This window comes from Heliangelus exortis, chromosome 1, assembly GCF_036169615.1.
Source record: "Heliangelus exortis chromosome 1, bHelExo1.hap1, whole genome shotgun sequence".
In the NCBI taxonomy this organism is placed as follows: domain Eukaryota; kingdom Metazoa; phylum Chordata; class Aves; order Apodiformes; family Trochilidae; genus Heliangelus; species Heliangelus exortis.
In genome coordinates this window covers 145,417,149-145,430,218 of record NC_092422.1, presented here as the reverse complement: position 1 = coordinate 145,430,218, position 13,070 = coordinate 145,417,149, and the positions used below count along the sequence as shown (strand labels likewise).

Sequence of the window (13,070 nt, the reverse complement as noted above, 5' to 3'; positions counted from 1 at the left end):
AGAGGTGCAAGGATGCCACTGGGCAGGAATGAAGCAACTGGCAGCTTCACAAGGCTGGTGTTCTGCTGAGAAGCCAAGATGCAGAGAAGCTGGTAATACATGGAGGACTGGCCTTGGTACAGCATTTATAAGCCTCCTTCTCTGGAAAGTGTGCTACAGTCACCACTGCAGCTTGGCATAGGAATTATTCACCAGTATTAGCAAGGAAATGAAAAAATGGCTTGCACATGACACCCATCTTACCATCATTATATTTTAAGATTAAAACTAATGGAGGATGAGCAAAGAAATTTCTAAAGAAAAGCCATGAAAGACAGGAAGCAAAATGCCACATTTTTCTTTATTAGAGACAATCATCAGTATATCAGAGCCTTTTTAAATCTTCCAGAGCAGCTTGGCCATGGATGCCTTTCTTTCAGGCACCCATAGTGATGACTGAGTTCCAAAAACAAATCAAAGAGAAAAAACAAAACAAAATAAACATCTCGATCATAAATTAATGCCCTTAAATAACTTCTCTTACTACCACTAGAATTTAATGACAGAGAAGGCAAAACCCTGGCCTCTGAGAAGCACACCCTGCCTGGCAGTTGTGCTGCCCACTAAAAGAGAAAGTGCCATCTGCACCTGGGATCAGGCCACACAGGTGGAGAGAGAAAAGGAAGGAAGAAAGAAGCAGCCTCACCTTGGTTCTCCTTTCCCTCCTTCCCCCTGTGCTGTGGAATGGGATGTTAGCTACTGTTTCTGGCTGGCACAGAGGCAGCACAAAATGGCTGTGGAGACAGAAGAGCAGAGTGGGAGGGGTGGCAGGCTGGTCACTCATGGCACTGAGAATCTCCAAGATTCTGCCTACAGGCTGTGCTGTTTTCTCTCCACAATATTTCCTGTCTCTCCTCTCTAGTTTAAGGATGGGATATCTCCTTTGTGATTCTAAGGTGGTTCTTCCAGGCACCTGCACAAAGAAAAGAGTGTGCAGGACTGGCTGCACATCCTCAAGAAGCACATTTGGCAAGGAGCCATGAGAGGAAAAAGATGGAAAGGAAATTCATGCAGCTTTGCTGTTATTCCCAGGAATTTGCCTGCCTCATACAAGCACGTTCACCTCCCCATCTCTGCCAAGTAGGAGGGCTTCTTCCTGAGCCAGCTCCCTCCTTCCCACAGGGCCACATCCTCCAGGATTCTAGACTTGGGGTGTCACTACAGAGTATGCAGGGAGCAGCTCAGGGAGTATGAAGAAAATGGCAGCCAGGGGAAAAGACTTCCAGATCTTTGCAGAGGGGCTGCAGCAGCTCAGCATGTCAGGCAGCTCCTGCTCCAGCTCCAGCAGCCCCTGCTCTGAGAGCTTCCTGCAGTCCCTTGGATGGAAGGCTGATGAGATCTTATAATCTACCACCACCCGTTCTAGGTATCACCTTGGACTTGCTCCTGTTTCTTGAAAAAAGCAGCACAGAGAACTTGGAGTGCTGGGGGTAATCATCCTACAAAAATTGGTCCTGCAACCCATAGGGACAGATGGAAGAGACAGAGGAAGTTAAAACAGGTCAGAGAATGGAAAGCTTCAAGACAGCATGCAGTGGGGAGAAGACGACAATGCTGGTGCTAACATTTTCCCACAGGACAAGGGGAGGGCAGAGGGGGCTGTTCTAGCCATTTGGAATCATCTCCAGATATTTAACTGGCCTCCATGTGCCAGAGGGGAGTGGGGCATCCCACAAGCTGAGCCATGTCCTATTTGTGACAGAGTCACAAAGAGGTGTCATGGGGCATTTTTCCTCCCCACACCTCAACACCTCTGTTGGGCAACAGAGGTTTCTGGAGGAAAAAAAGAAATAACCAGGCAAAGAAGCAAGAGAACAGAGAAGAAAGCAGAGGCTGGGTCCAGTCCAACCGGCTACCCCCACCCAAATCAGAGGAGGAGTCTTGAGGCTGGACATACATAGAAAGTCACGGAGGATGAGTTGCCACATGAAATACATGTTTTTGTAACAGTCTGCAAAGTCTTTCCTCTGGCCATCTTGGCATGCTCAGGCATCATCAATGAGCTTTTCACCATTTGCATCCTCCTTCCCACTACCCTCTCTCTCGCTTCCTTCTTCTTCATCTTCTGCCCCATCTGTGTATGTGTCCTTCTGCCCATAGCTGAGAGTAGTGCGGGCAAGATCCACCTCAATGGGAAAGACATCTGCATCTCGGAGCACCGCGTAGCAGTCGTCATAGTACTTGGACATTGTGGAGACAAAACGCTGCAGCTGGAACACGATGTCTTGCACTGTAGTGGAGGACAAGTTGGGAACAAATCAGGCAAAAAAACCTTCAAAAGCAGAAGATGAAGGCTGTGACCAAGCTACCCTCATCACTATTAATTTGACTCCTACGCGCTAATCCCTTTTGGCACTTGAGGATGGGTGTCTTGGGTACAGCCCCAGAAAGGTTCTTCATGAAGGCCAAAGATGTGTCTGCCTGACCCCTTCAGGTGCTGGATGCAGCAGTTGTACTCACCGTGTTTCTGGTCCAGGAGCTCTATTTTCTCTAGCACATCCTTCCTCATCTTGGCAAAGCGTGTGCGAGCCTCCTGCCGGCAGCGCAGGATCAGGCGATATTCGTAGTTCCCAGTGCCGACACGGTACAGGGGTTCACCCAGAGCCTGCCAAAAAACACAGAGGCATTTTAGAGACTCCCTCAACAGTGCTTGTACACAGTTTGCCCACTGCTGCAGGCTCAGAGTGACTCTGGGTTACTACAGCCCTCTCAAGCTTACTAGACCTGCAGTCAGGAAGCATCACAGAGTCACAGAATGGTTTGGGTTGGAAGGGACCTTAAAAGGTCACCCAGTCCGACCCCCTGCAGTGAGCAGGGACATCTTCAACTAGATCAGCTTGCCCAGAGCTCCTTGAAAATGTTTCCAGGGATGAGGCGTCCACCACCTCTCTGGGCGCTATGTTACAGTGTTTCACCATCCTCAATGTAAAAAATTTCTTCTTGTATCTGCTCTGAATCTAACCCCTTTTACTTAAATCTATCATAGGCTTAAAAAAATAAGCCTGGTATTTTAAAAAATAACTGATACGGGGAACACTGAGCCACATCAACAAACTGGCAGTTAAGACCACAGTTAATACACTCCAACCACATGAAAGAAAAGCATCACTGCTAAGCAAAGACAAAGACAGTGATAGATAGATAGATAGATAGATAGATAGATAGATAGATAGAGAGCATCTGTCACTCAGTTTAATTGCTGGGCCAGTGTTAAACCTTGACAGACAGGTAGCTTTCAATCCAGCATGGAAAAGTAGAATTGCTTCCAATCTGAACTATTAAAGCAGGCACTATGAAGAAGTCTCAACTCTGAGGGATATAGTAATTTATTTCAACCACACAAAAAATTCTGCCCTTCTGCAAGCTTCATCCTATTTTCATTGCATGACATATCATATATACAGGGAACCCTGTTGTGTGGTACAACCATCCAGGCACAACACTGGAAACCAGTAAGGGGGGACCTACATGGTGTCCCAGAAAATAGTTTTGAGAGAAAGGGGTCAGATCTGTCAGCAAAACAGCATTATTCTCTAGCACCTGTGAACATAACATACATAAAAATATGCCTTACAGACTATGGCTTGGTAATGCACGCTGCACATGCCAGAACCCAAAAATGTTACTCTGCTGGGCAAAACTGGGATACTTTCCTTCTCATTTAGCAGGAAAGATATAATTAAATCTTGTGTTAGGAAAGTTTTACTCCTTCCTGGCACTGGGAACTGGGGATTCCAAAAATTCAAATTCCTGCTCTGAGATTCCAGTACCTAGGACAAAACAAGATCTTACTCTTATGCAGGGGAACTGGGCACATAGGGGAGACATTTAGAGATTTTAAACAGAGCTGATAAGGATTAGTCGTAAAACTTTAAACCCAACAGCAAACTGTTTTACTGGAGAATGTTGCCAGTTTATTTTTCTGATTTAAATTACTTACTTTTAGGGAAAACCCTATTGTTAAAAGAGATCCATTTATCAGTTTTCCAAAACTACAGATGCAGCTTTCACATGCATTTTGCCAGAGCAGCTAAACCTCCATTTCTCAGAAACAAGTCCAGAATTAATGATAAGCTGTAGACTACACACAAACGCAATCTGTGAAGATAACACCTTAATCCTCCTTGCACAAGCTAATGTTACTTAAACACTGAGACAGGCAGCCACTGAGCAAACACACTGCAAAGGAGATGTCTTCTCCCTCTACTATTACACAGCCCCAGTGATTCGTGACAGTTATGGGAAGTGTTTCCTTGGTAGCATTGAAGGATCTCAAATTTCTATTATGCTAAGAACAAATGTGTGTAAAACTTAGGATGTATTCACTAGTGCACACAGGAACAGGAGGGATTTTGCAATTACAAGGCAGAGGGAAGCTGCAGAAACAGGATATGCAGTTGTCATTGCCACAGTACTGGTACTCACAATGCAGCTGTACTCTTCATCATCCATCTCTTTGACTTTCAGGCAGTAAGACTTTGTAGTATTAAAAAAAAAAAAAGGCAAAAAGCAAAACAAGAAGGAAATATTAAGAATTAGAAGAAACATATTAAGAATTAGAAGCAATTTCATTATCAGCCATAGCCATAGGGTTGTACCATTTCAAGCCCTCCTTCAATGCTACAGTTAGGGACATTTTGGGAAGTACAGTGGGATCAGAGTATATTAAATATTCCAAGTGGAAAGAAAATCTATTTAGGTAAAGATGGGGAGAGAGAAGGTGCTTATTATTTCTATTACAGGAGCAAATACTTTGGAGAAGTATAACGTAAGTAAGACAAAAATCCTGTGTTCATCTACTGTGTGGGAAAACACAGTACCAGAAAAGTATGAGAAGGCAATAAATAAAGAAGGGGAAAAAAACATGAATTGTGGGAAGGATTGATGTGGGAAGACATGCTGCCACATTCACCTGCCTTAGGGCTGCAGCTCCAAGTACTTCTCTAAACTATTAAAAGTAGATTCCTACAGTTATAGAGCAGATGCACTTAACAACCCAACCTTATTTTTAGGGATGTAAAAATCAAAAGGGGAATGGAATGGAGAAGTGCGAAATAAAACATGGTCTAAATGAAAACAAACATGATGTGACAGTGGTTTTATTTGGGTAAAGAAAGACTATCCAGAACTACCTGAAAATAGGGACTACAATGCTGGTGAGCTATTTAGGGGAGTTCAGGAGCATAAATTGCACAGGAACTCATTACAAATAAATAAGCAGATTAATTTGGTCATGTAGAAAATAAGTCACGTGGATTCTCTCTTACCAGTGAGAGCCAGTAGGTCAAAAGCAAGGTGCAGCAATCTGACTAATCCAGCAGTAGACAAAAAATTGGAAAAAATAACACCTGGACTGTGGAAGGATGGATGTGTGATTGTATAGGCTCTACGTGACCCTCAGGGTATGATTCTAGACATAATTTCAACCAGCACTAAAAAAAAGTAAAACCAAAAAGAGTGGCTCACCAAATATTCAAACTTGACATCCAGGTATTTTTTGATAGTCAGCCTTGTGTCAGGAATGGCTTTATTCAGGTATGTATTCAAGTCAGTAAGCATCTGCAAGGGAAACATCCAGTTGCTGAATGGAAGACCAAAAAGCATGACGAAAATTCAAATGCAACCTTCCAACCAGCACAGGTCATGAGACTGCCTCGAATTAATTCTTTTTAACTAGAGCATATCTGAAAGAAAATATTTGATCTTGACTCAGAATTGCCACGGTTGGAGCATTCATTACAGTAACTGGCACGTGGTTCCAGCATCAGAAATGCATGCCTCGCTTCTAGGCTGAATCAGTCTTCTTCCAAATAATCTTGTTTCATTTTCCACTCTTCCTGGAAACCACTCTCCCTGAATCAGACATCCCCCACCCAATGCTGTCCATACAACATGGCACCTAAAGTGGTGCTCACTCAAATCAACATTTAACCCTCTTTTTTCTAAACTAAGTGGACAGATCCCCTGGAGACTCTCACTCAACTATACTCACTGAAATCCTTAGGTTGTTCCTTGATTGCTTATCTAAACCCTTTTAAACTTAGTGACATCTTTTAATTATGGGTACCAGTATCAGGGAAAAAGGCTGTAGGTAGATCTAGGTAGATCAGATCTACACTGATCAAACTATCCCCTCATCCCCAAAGAGAAAAAGAGAGGGACATAATCATGTGCAAAAATCAAAGACTGATACATTCACTATGTTACCTCCTAGCTTTTTCATGAAGAGAGTTCCCTGAAGGGAAGCAGACGAAGACAGTTCTTCCCACAGTGAATGAACTTTTAAGATCACACCTTTAAAGACAGGCTTCTGTCTTTCTAGATTCCCCTCCTCTCCATACCCTTAATTCCTATGGTTAAATTCTTTACCGGCTTAATTGTTTTCAGAAGGTGAATCCCAAACTTCTCGATGTTCCGATGGGCATCAGCAAATTTCACAAAGGCTTCACTGGCAGCTGGTTGTGGCTCCCGTACACCAATGACAGAGAAAACATCCCCAAATGCTGGATAAGGGTAAAAAATAAAAACAGCTGAAAGAAGAGGTTGACCCTGGAGAAGAATCTTGCCTCCAGAATCACAGCTCTTTCCCATGACCTTACAATTAGCTGGAGAATGATGCCACATATTGCCTAAAAACTGGAGGTTGGCGAGGTATTTCTTTAGTGTCTCCTGTGAGAGACAGGGCCTCTGTTATTTTCATGACCACTAATGCCAGAGGAGCAGCCCTTCCCAGCTCATTTCTGCAAGGCTTGGTTTTTGTTGAGTGACTGAATCATGCATCTAAGCACAGACTAAAACCTCTGAAACTGGGTGTCAAAGATTTCTGCTCTCTTCATTCAAGATTCTTTACCTCGGTGTGTCTGGGATAGCTCGAAGAAAGCCCTGAGAAGATTTTTGGTGTGCTCTGTCAAGCCTGTGATGGAAGACAGAAAAAACAATTAAGTCATTAAGTCATTAGTCCTTCTTTACCATTTGATATCCAATGGAAGACAAAATTTACCTTTGTATAACTCTGCAGTCCTCTCCAGCTCCTCTAATCTCTTCACTAGTCCATCTAAAATGGAAACAAGAATCAGAATACAGAATCACAACAGTCCAAACCAAGGCATGGTTAAGATCTGACTGACTGGAAAAACACCATTTTCATTTTTTTGGTTCAAATTTCTCTCACCTCCAAAGCCTGTCCCCAGGCCCAGGCTTTTAAAATAACTGCCAACTACTTTTACAGTGGGGTGTCATCACTTACCAGTATTTGCCACTTTAAATTATTTTGACCTGAGCTAACCTTTAAATGGCCCCAGTGACAGGATGCATCACTCAGGAAGGGCAGAGGCAACCACAACAGCGAAGTATAGCAGAAGGAAAGAATTATGAAGGAATAATGTAAGCGAACATAAAAAGTTTGTGAGCACAAGAGGGTGACCATTCCCTTAAGGAAATGTCCTCCTGGACAACACTTACCATTGCAAAGAATGGCTCTGCTTAACCCCAGGGCATCTGCTGTCCCGGAGCTCATGTTCTCTACCAGTCGATGCTTTACCTTCTTCAACACTAAAGGCCAAAAGAGAGCAGCAAACCAGGATCAGCAGCATTTCTGATGCTGCATGAAAAACTGCTGCATGATGTGCATGAAAAACACACTGGCATGCTTCACCACCTGCTCAGGGCTTGAATAAACTGCCCTTAATGACCTTAATAATGACCTTAACTCGTTATTGAGGCAGTAAGCAGAAAAAGAATACCATAAAAACCAGATGTTCAGTCCAGCTCTGCACAGGCCACCTCCTATCTTCTGTTCTGCTCTCACAGCCCATATACTTCAGCCAATAGTGTTCCAGCACCTGGAGACTATTCTAATATATCCCTTTGATATAAGTTGCCTCTCATGATATTTGGAACTAAACTTTGCTCAAGCCACATGCTGTATTACTGTAACTAAAGTCAGGAGACAAGACTGAAAGCATGACAGATAATATTTAATGCTTGAAGTTATTTACTTTTGCTTACTTTTATCTTTTGCATCTTAGCTAAACCCTTCCCTTGATGGAATTAATTTCTGCCTTTCGAAGTCATACCCTGAAAATTACTGGAGACAGTTATGACCTCTTTGGAATCAGATCACTAAGCTACATTTATTTAGAGGCAAACTTGCAGGGGTGCCAAGTGCAGCTCCCAAGAATTCAGCTGGACTCACAGTGTTCACCTCTGGAAAATACCATATTCTCACTGCACTTCAATTTCCCCAAAAATCCATCTCAGTCCTCACTATCTTCCTGAACCCTCATCAATTTATTAGCAACTTAATCACCATGAAAAGAAACAAAAGCAAAAGAAATAGCTAGATCTTATTAGGAAAGTGAGAAAGGTAGACCATATAATGAAGACAGCTGTTTAGTCTTACTTGAAAACACACATTTAATTTCAGAAATAGAACCTCCTTTCTCTCCTATAAAATTTTGGTTGTACAAATCTCAGTGCAGACAGGCACCGAGATCATCACTGCTCTCCAAGCTGAGAAACTGCAACCAGTGTTTTTGATAGATACATCTCTATGTACAGAAGAAACTCACAATAGATCAGCATAATTTAGGTGTATGAAAAATAGTTTAAAAGAAAATAACTATTATCTAGTTGAGTTTCATCATCTATGCAAAACACAGCACAGAAAGACAAGCTTCCTACAACAACAGTCAAGCCTCAATTTAACTTTCAAGACTATTTCCAGAAGTCGGGGAAGTTTTTTTTTAAACCTGTAATTCTCTTTGACGATATCCATCTGAAAATGACTAGACTAGGAGGAAGACTGAAACCAGAATTTTACTTTGCTTTAAACTGGGGCCAAGCTTTCATCCCTCCAGGTCACTTTAACACTGTATGGAGAAAAAAACCCAGTCTTACCTATATCCAAAGATTTGCCCTGTTTTGGGTCAGCCTGAAGCTTGTTGTAGTGAATTGTCACTTCTCCCTGTAAAAAGAGCAAACCCCAAACCGCTGGGCTGGAAGCGAGTAGCAGTGTCTTCCTTTACCAGTAAACAATAAACTGCCAACTCTGACCCAGAACTGGGTCAAACTATAACCCAGTGGCCCCCTCCTACCTCTCACCTTTACCATCTGTATCATCTTGGCCACCTCCACCTTGGTCTTCCCTTTGACAGACTTCCCGTTCACTCCCGTGATTTCATCTCCCGCTGCGACGGTGCCGTCCAAAGCTGCCGGAGTGTTATCAAACACCTAGTGGAGAGGAGAGAGGGCACAGGTAGTCTGGAACCAAGAGGAAGAGGAAGGTGAATGCAGGGCTGAAGGTCAAGAGAAGGACAATTAGAGTCCTCCTGTTTTAACTCAGTTGCAGGGCTGAAGGTCAAGAGAAGGACAGTTACAGTCCTCCTGCTTTAACTCAGTTGTGTTTTGTTCATGGTGAACTCGCAGGTTTTCCCCTTTTCTAACCAAGAGGTGAACTGATCACCTCCTTCTCTCAGGACATTCTTGCCTTCAGCATGTGCTTCCTCAACTCCATCATTTCTTGACGTTGAGCGTGTCACACCATTCCCCTGTGAATCCTAACTTGCTCTCCAAGGACAGTTTCCAATTCAATTCTTCCACACCCACTAGTTACCATGGTGAGGAGATGATGTTGTTAACTGGAAACTGAGATGTCTCACCTTGAGACAACCAAATAGCACTGGGCTCCCCCTGCTCCCCACCTCTCAGGCCAACACTGGTGTACAGAGATGGTTTAAGCTTCCTCCCTGAGTGCCCACCTGGACAATGTAGAGGCAGGGGCAGTACTGTGCTCCTCCCCCAATGCTGATCCCGATCAGGTTCTGAGAGTCCTTCTTCAGGGTCACTGTCCCAGGTACAGTGGGGATCCCCCTAGAATGGGAAAGAGGGGATGAATAACCCAACACAGGAGACAGAGCTGCAGGAGCCTGAAACACCTCCAGTACCTGAGCCGATACCAACTGGAAACATACTGGGCAATGCACGCTTGAATTCATCACGTTATCATGGCCACAGAGTCTGTCAGCACAGGCCAGCAGAAAGACCTTCTGGGCCATCTTTTCTGAGACTATGTGGAAGGATTAGAAGTGGGAGAAACACCCTCACCCACCAACAGGCACTGAGGAAACACTACCATGTTTTAGGAAGTGTTTCATCTCCTCTGAGTGTTGCAAGGCAAGGAAAACCTGCACAGCATCCATGAGATGCAAGTCGGGTTCACTGGTAACCTCACCAAACCAATACTTTCTTAAGAAATGCCAGTGTTTTCCTCCTTAGAGATCTCAGAGATTTCTCATAAACTGGTTTGGGTTGGAAGGGACCTTAAAGATCATCCAGTTTCACCCCCCCTGCATGGGCAGGGACACCTCCCACTGGACCAGGTTGCTCCAAGCCCCATCCAACCTGGCCTTGAACACTACCAGGGATGGAGCAGCCCTGATCAACTGAGCCCAGAATTTCTCTCCTCTTCTTCCTGCCTCTTACTATATCCCCTCCACTATAAATATTTTTCTTTCTGGCTCAGATCACTGATTTACAGAAGATTTTTCACCAGCGCTTTGCAACGAGAAACTCGGGGTGGTCACTGCAGAGCAACAGGAAGCATCCTTTGCTCACCAGCACAGAGATGTCCCAACCCCAGTCCCCAGGGGCATCAAGGAATCAGGACTTTTAAACCTTTAGTTCTCTTTGACAGTATCCATCTGAACATGACTAAACCAGGAGGAAGACTGAAGCACGTTCAGGGACCAAGCCTGACTCTTCAGCACACAGCACCAGGTGCTGGTCACTCTACCTGTTCTCATGAGGTTTTGGCTGCCAAGACCTTTTCTACTGCTAGCAAAAAGACAGGAAAAGACGAGCAAAATACTCACAGCTTATCTTCTTCAATATCATAGTCCAAATCTGCAAACATTTTTCTTTTTAATGTTTTTTTTTTTTTTTTGTGGTTACGTGGAGCCTGTTCACCTGAAACTGCTTATTCCAAGCTCCCTGGGAAGAAAGAACAAAGCTCCAGTGAACCCCGTGATCTCAGCAGAAAACGGCTGAGCATCAACCTCTCACGCTTGCCAGCCCCCTTCCCCACTATCTTTAGGGTTTTGGGGTTGGGTTTTTTTATTTTTTGGGGGGGAATATCGCACTATGGTCGAGGAACCCATGTGAGGTGGGAAGGGGGAGGTGTCTGTGTCCCGGCGGCCCGAGGCCTCAGCCCCAGCCTGGCCTGGAGGTTTGGCGAGGGATGAGGCGGGGGGCGCCCTTGCAGGGCCTGAGAGCGGCGCGACCCCCGGCTCTCGCCCCCATCGAAACCGTTGCCAGGGCAACCGCGGAGGGAGGCAGGAGGGGGTGGCCCTGAGGGGGGATGGGGGAGGCCCGGGGGGGATATGGGGGGGTGAGGATGGGGGGGAAATGTCCCGTGGCTCACCGGAAGTGGCCGCCTGGCGCGCGGCCCCCGCCGCCACCTGCCCCCCGGCGCTGTCACCCCGCGGACACGTCACCGCCGGCGACAGACCGGAAGCGGCACGGCGACCCCGCCGAGCCCCGCCCCCTCCGCGCGCGTCCCGCCGCGTTGCCATGGGGACGGAGACCCCGCCGGGGAGGGGCCAGCTGGGTCCTCCCGCCATCTTGAGAACCACAGGGCTAAAGAGACCTCTAAGGTCACCCAGTCCAACCTTTTATCAGCACCGTAATCTAACTACTAAACCATGTCCTTAAGGACCAGGTCCAAATACCTTTTAAATGGCACCAGGGATGGTGACTCCACCGATGTCCTGGGCAGGCCATGCCAATGCCTGACAATCCCCTCAGTGAAAAAATGTTTCCTAACATCCAGCTTAAACCTCCCCTGGCACAGCTTCCATCCATTCCCTCTGGTCCTATCACAGTTCACTAAGGAGAAGAGGCTGTTACCCTCCCAACTCCAACCTCCCTTGAGGTGGTCGAAGTGTGCTCTAAGGTCTCTCAGCCTCCTTCAGACTGAACACCCGCAGCTCCCTCAGCCGCTCTTCACAGGATTGTGCTCCAGGCCCTACATGAGCTTTGTTGCCTTTCCCTGGACACGCTCCAGCACTTCCCTGTCCCTCTTATAGTGAGGGCTGTGGGCTGTGGGGTGCGGTGGTTCGGTGTGTCCTGAGGGGAAGGGGTTCCCCACCTGTGGTGCTCAGCCGGTGGAGCCCTGCCCTTGGGAGAAATTACCCTGTATTGTGCCTCCCTGATGGCTATAGAATTAACCTGATACATTTTTGTTGTGATTGCAAATCTACTGTGTATAATGTATACTGAAATGAAATTCTGTTTTGTGAAACAACATGCCCTACGAAATTCACAATCTTGGGTAAATGAACCAGAGAACTATCAGCCAGCAGCCTGCAGGTTGAGATAACAGTAGCCCAGCCCTGCTCATGTAACTCCTGAAGATTCTTTTTCTGACACTAAACAATAAGATGTTGATTCGGGCTCAGCTGTGTCCAGGCCTTTTGCATGTAACTAGATAGCAAACTGAAGGAGCTAAGGGCCTTGTAAATGGCAAAGACCAATGGAGAAGGAACTTGCAGGATGACTTCTGTGAAGACCAAAGACACACACCCCCAAGAATGCAAATATTACATTAGTTCCAAGAAATCTGATGTTTATTTCAATGAGTTTTATACCCCTGTATCTAGTAGTACAATATAAGCCATACCTGTTGTTACTCAGGTCACGCACAACTTTGAGAACTCTCTTGTGCATCCTGCACTGCAATAAAAAATGCCTGCCTTCTAAAATCTAAAGACAAGTGTTAGAGGGCTCTTTCAGCAACCAAATTTTACTGTATCACCCCCACCCCCATCTTCCCTCTTGACCTTCCCCATCTCCCCCCTCGATCCTGAGGCCCTCAGGCCCCTCCAGCCACCACATTGAGCTGAGAGGCAGTGTTGGTCAGCATGGTAGAGTGGGGCCTGCAGCCCCTAGCCCAGTTTTTGGGCTACATCCAACTCTGCTTTATGTTTCTGAAGTTCCCCGGTCACAGCAGGACACCCTTGGGCTCAGGAAGCTGC

General features: G+C 45.6%; 1 protein-coding gene across 1 annotated transcript; it reads right to left on the bottom strand.

Annotated features, from left to right (window-relative positions):
• Positions 1 to 321: 321 nt before the first annotated feature.
• On the bottom strand, positions 322 to 11,562 carry PICK1 (protein interacting with PRKCA 1). The gene is made up of 13 exons (XM_071730693.1): positions 11,459 to 11,562; positions 10,911 to 11,029; positions 9,798 to 9,909; positions 9,142 to 9,270; positions 8,938 to 9,004; positions 7,501 to 7,590; positions 7,040 to 7,093; positions 6,890 to 6,952; positions 6,409 to 6,542; positions 5,506 to 5,598; positions 4,465 to 4,515; positions 2,500 to 2,644; positions 322 to 2,269 (listed from the first exon to the last, which is right to left on the bottom strand). The coding sequence occupies exons 2-13, from the start codon at positions 10,949 to 10,951 to the stop codon at positions 2,025 to 2,027; spliced, it is 1,224 nt and encodes a 407-aa protein (XP_071586794.1). The 5' UTR covers positions 10,952 to 11,029; positions 11,459 to 11,562; the 3' UTR covers positions 322 to 2,024.
• Between the last annotated feature and the right edge of the window lie 1,508 nt (positions 11,563 to 13,070).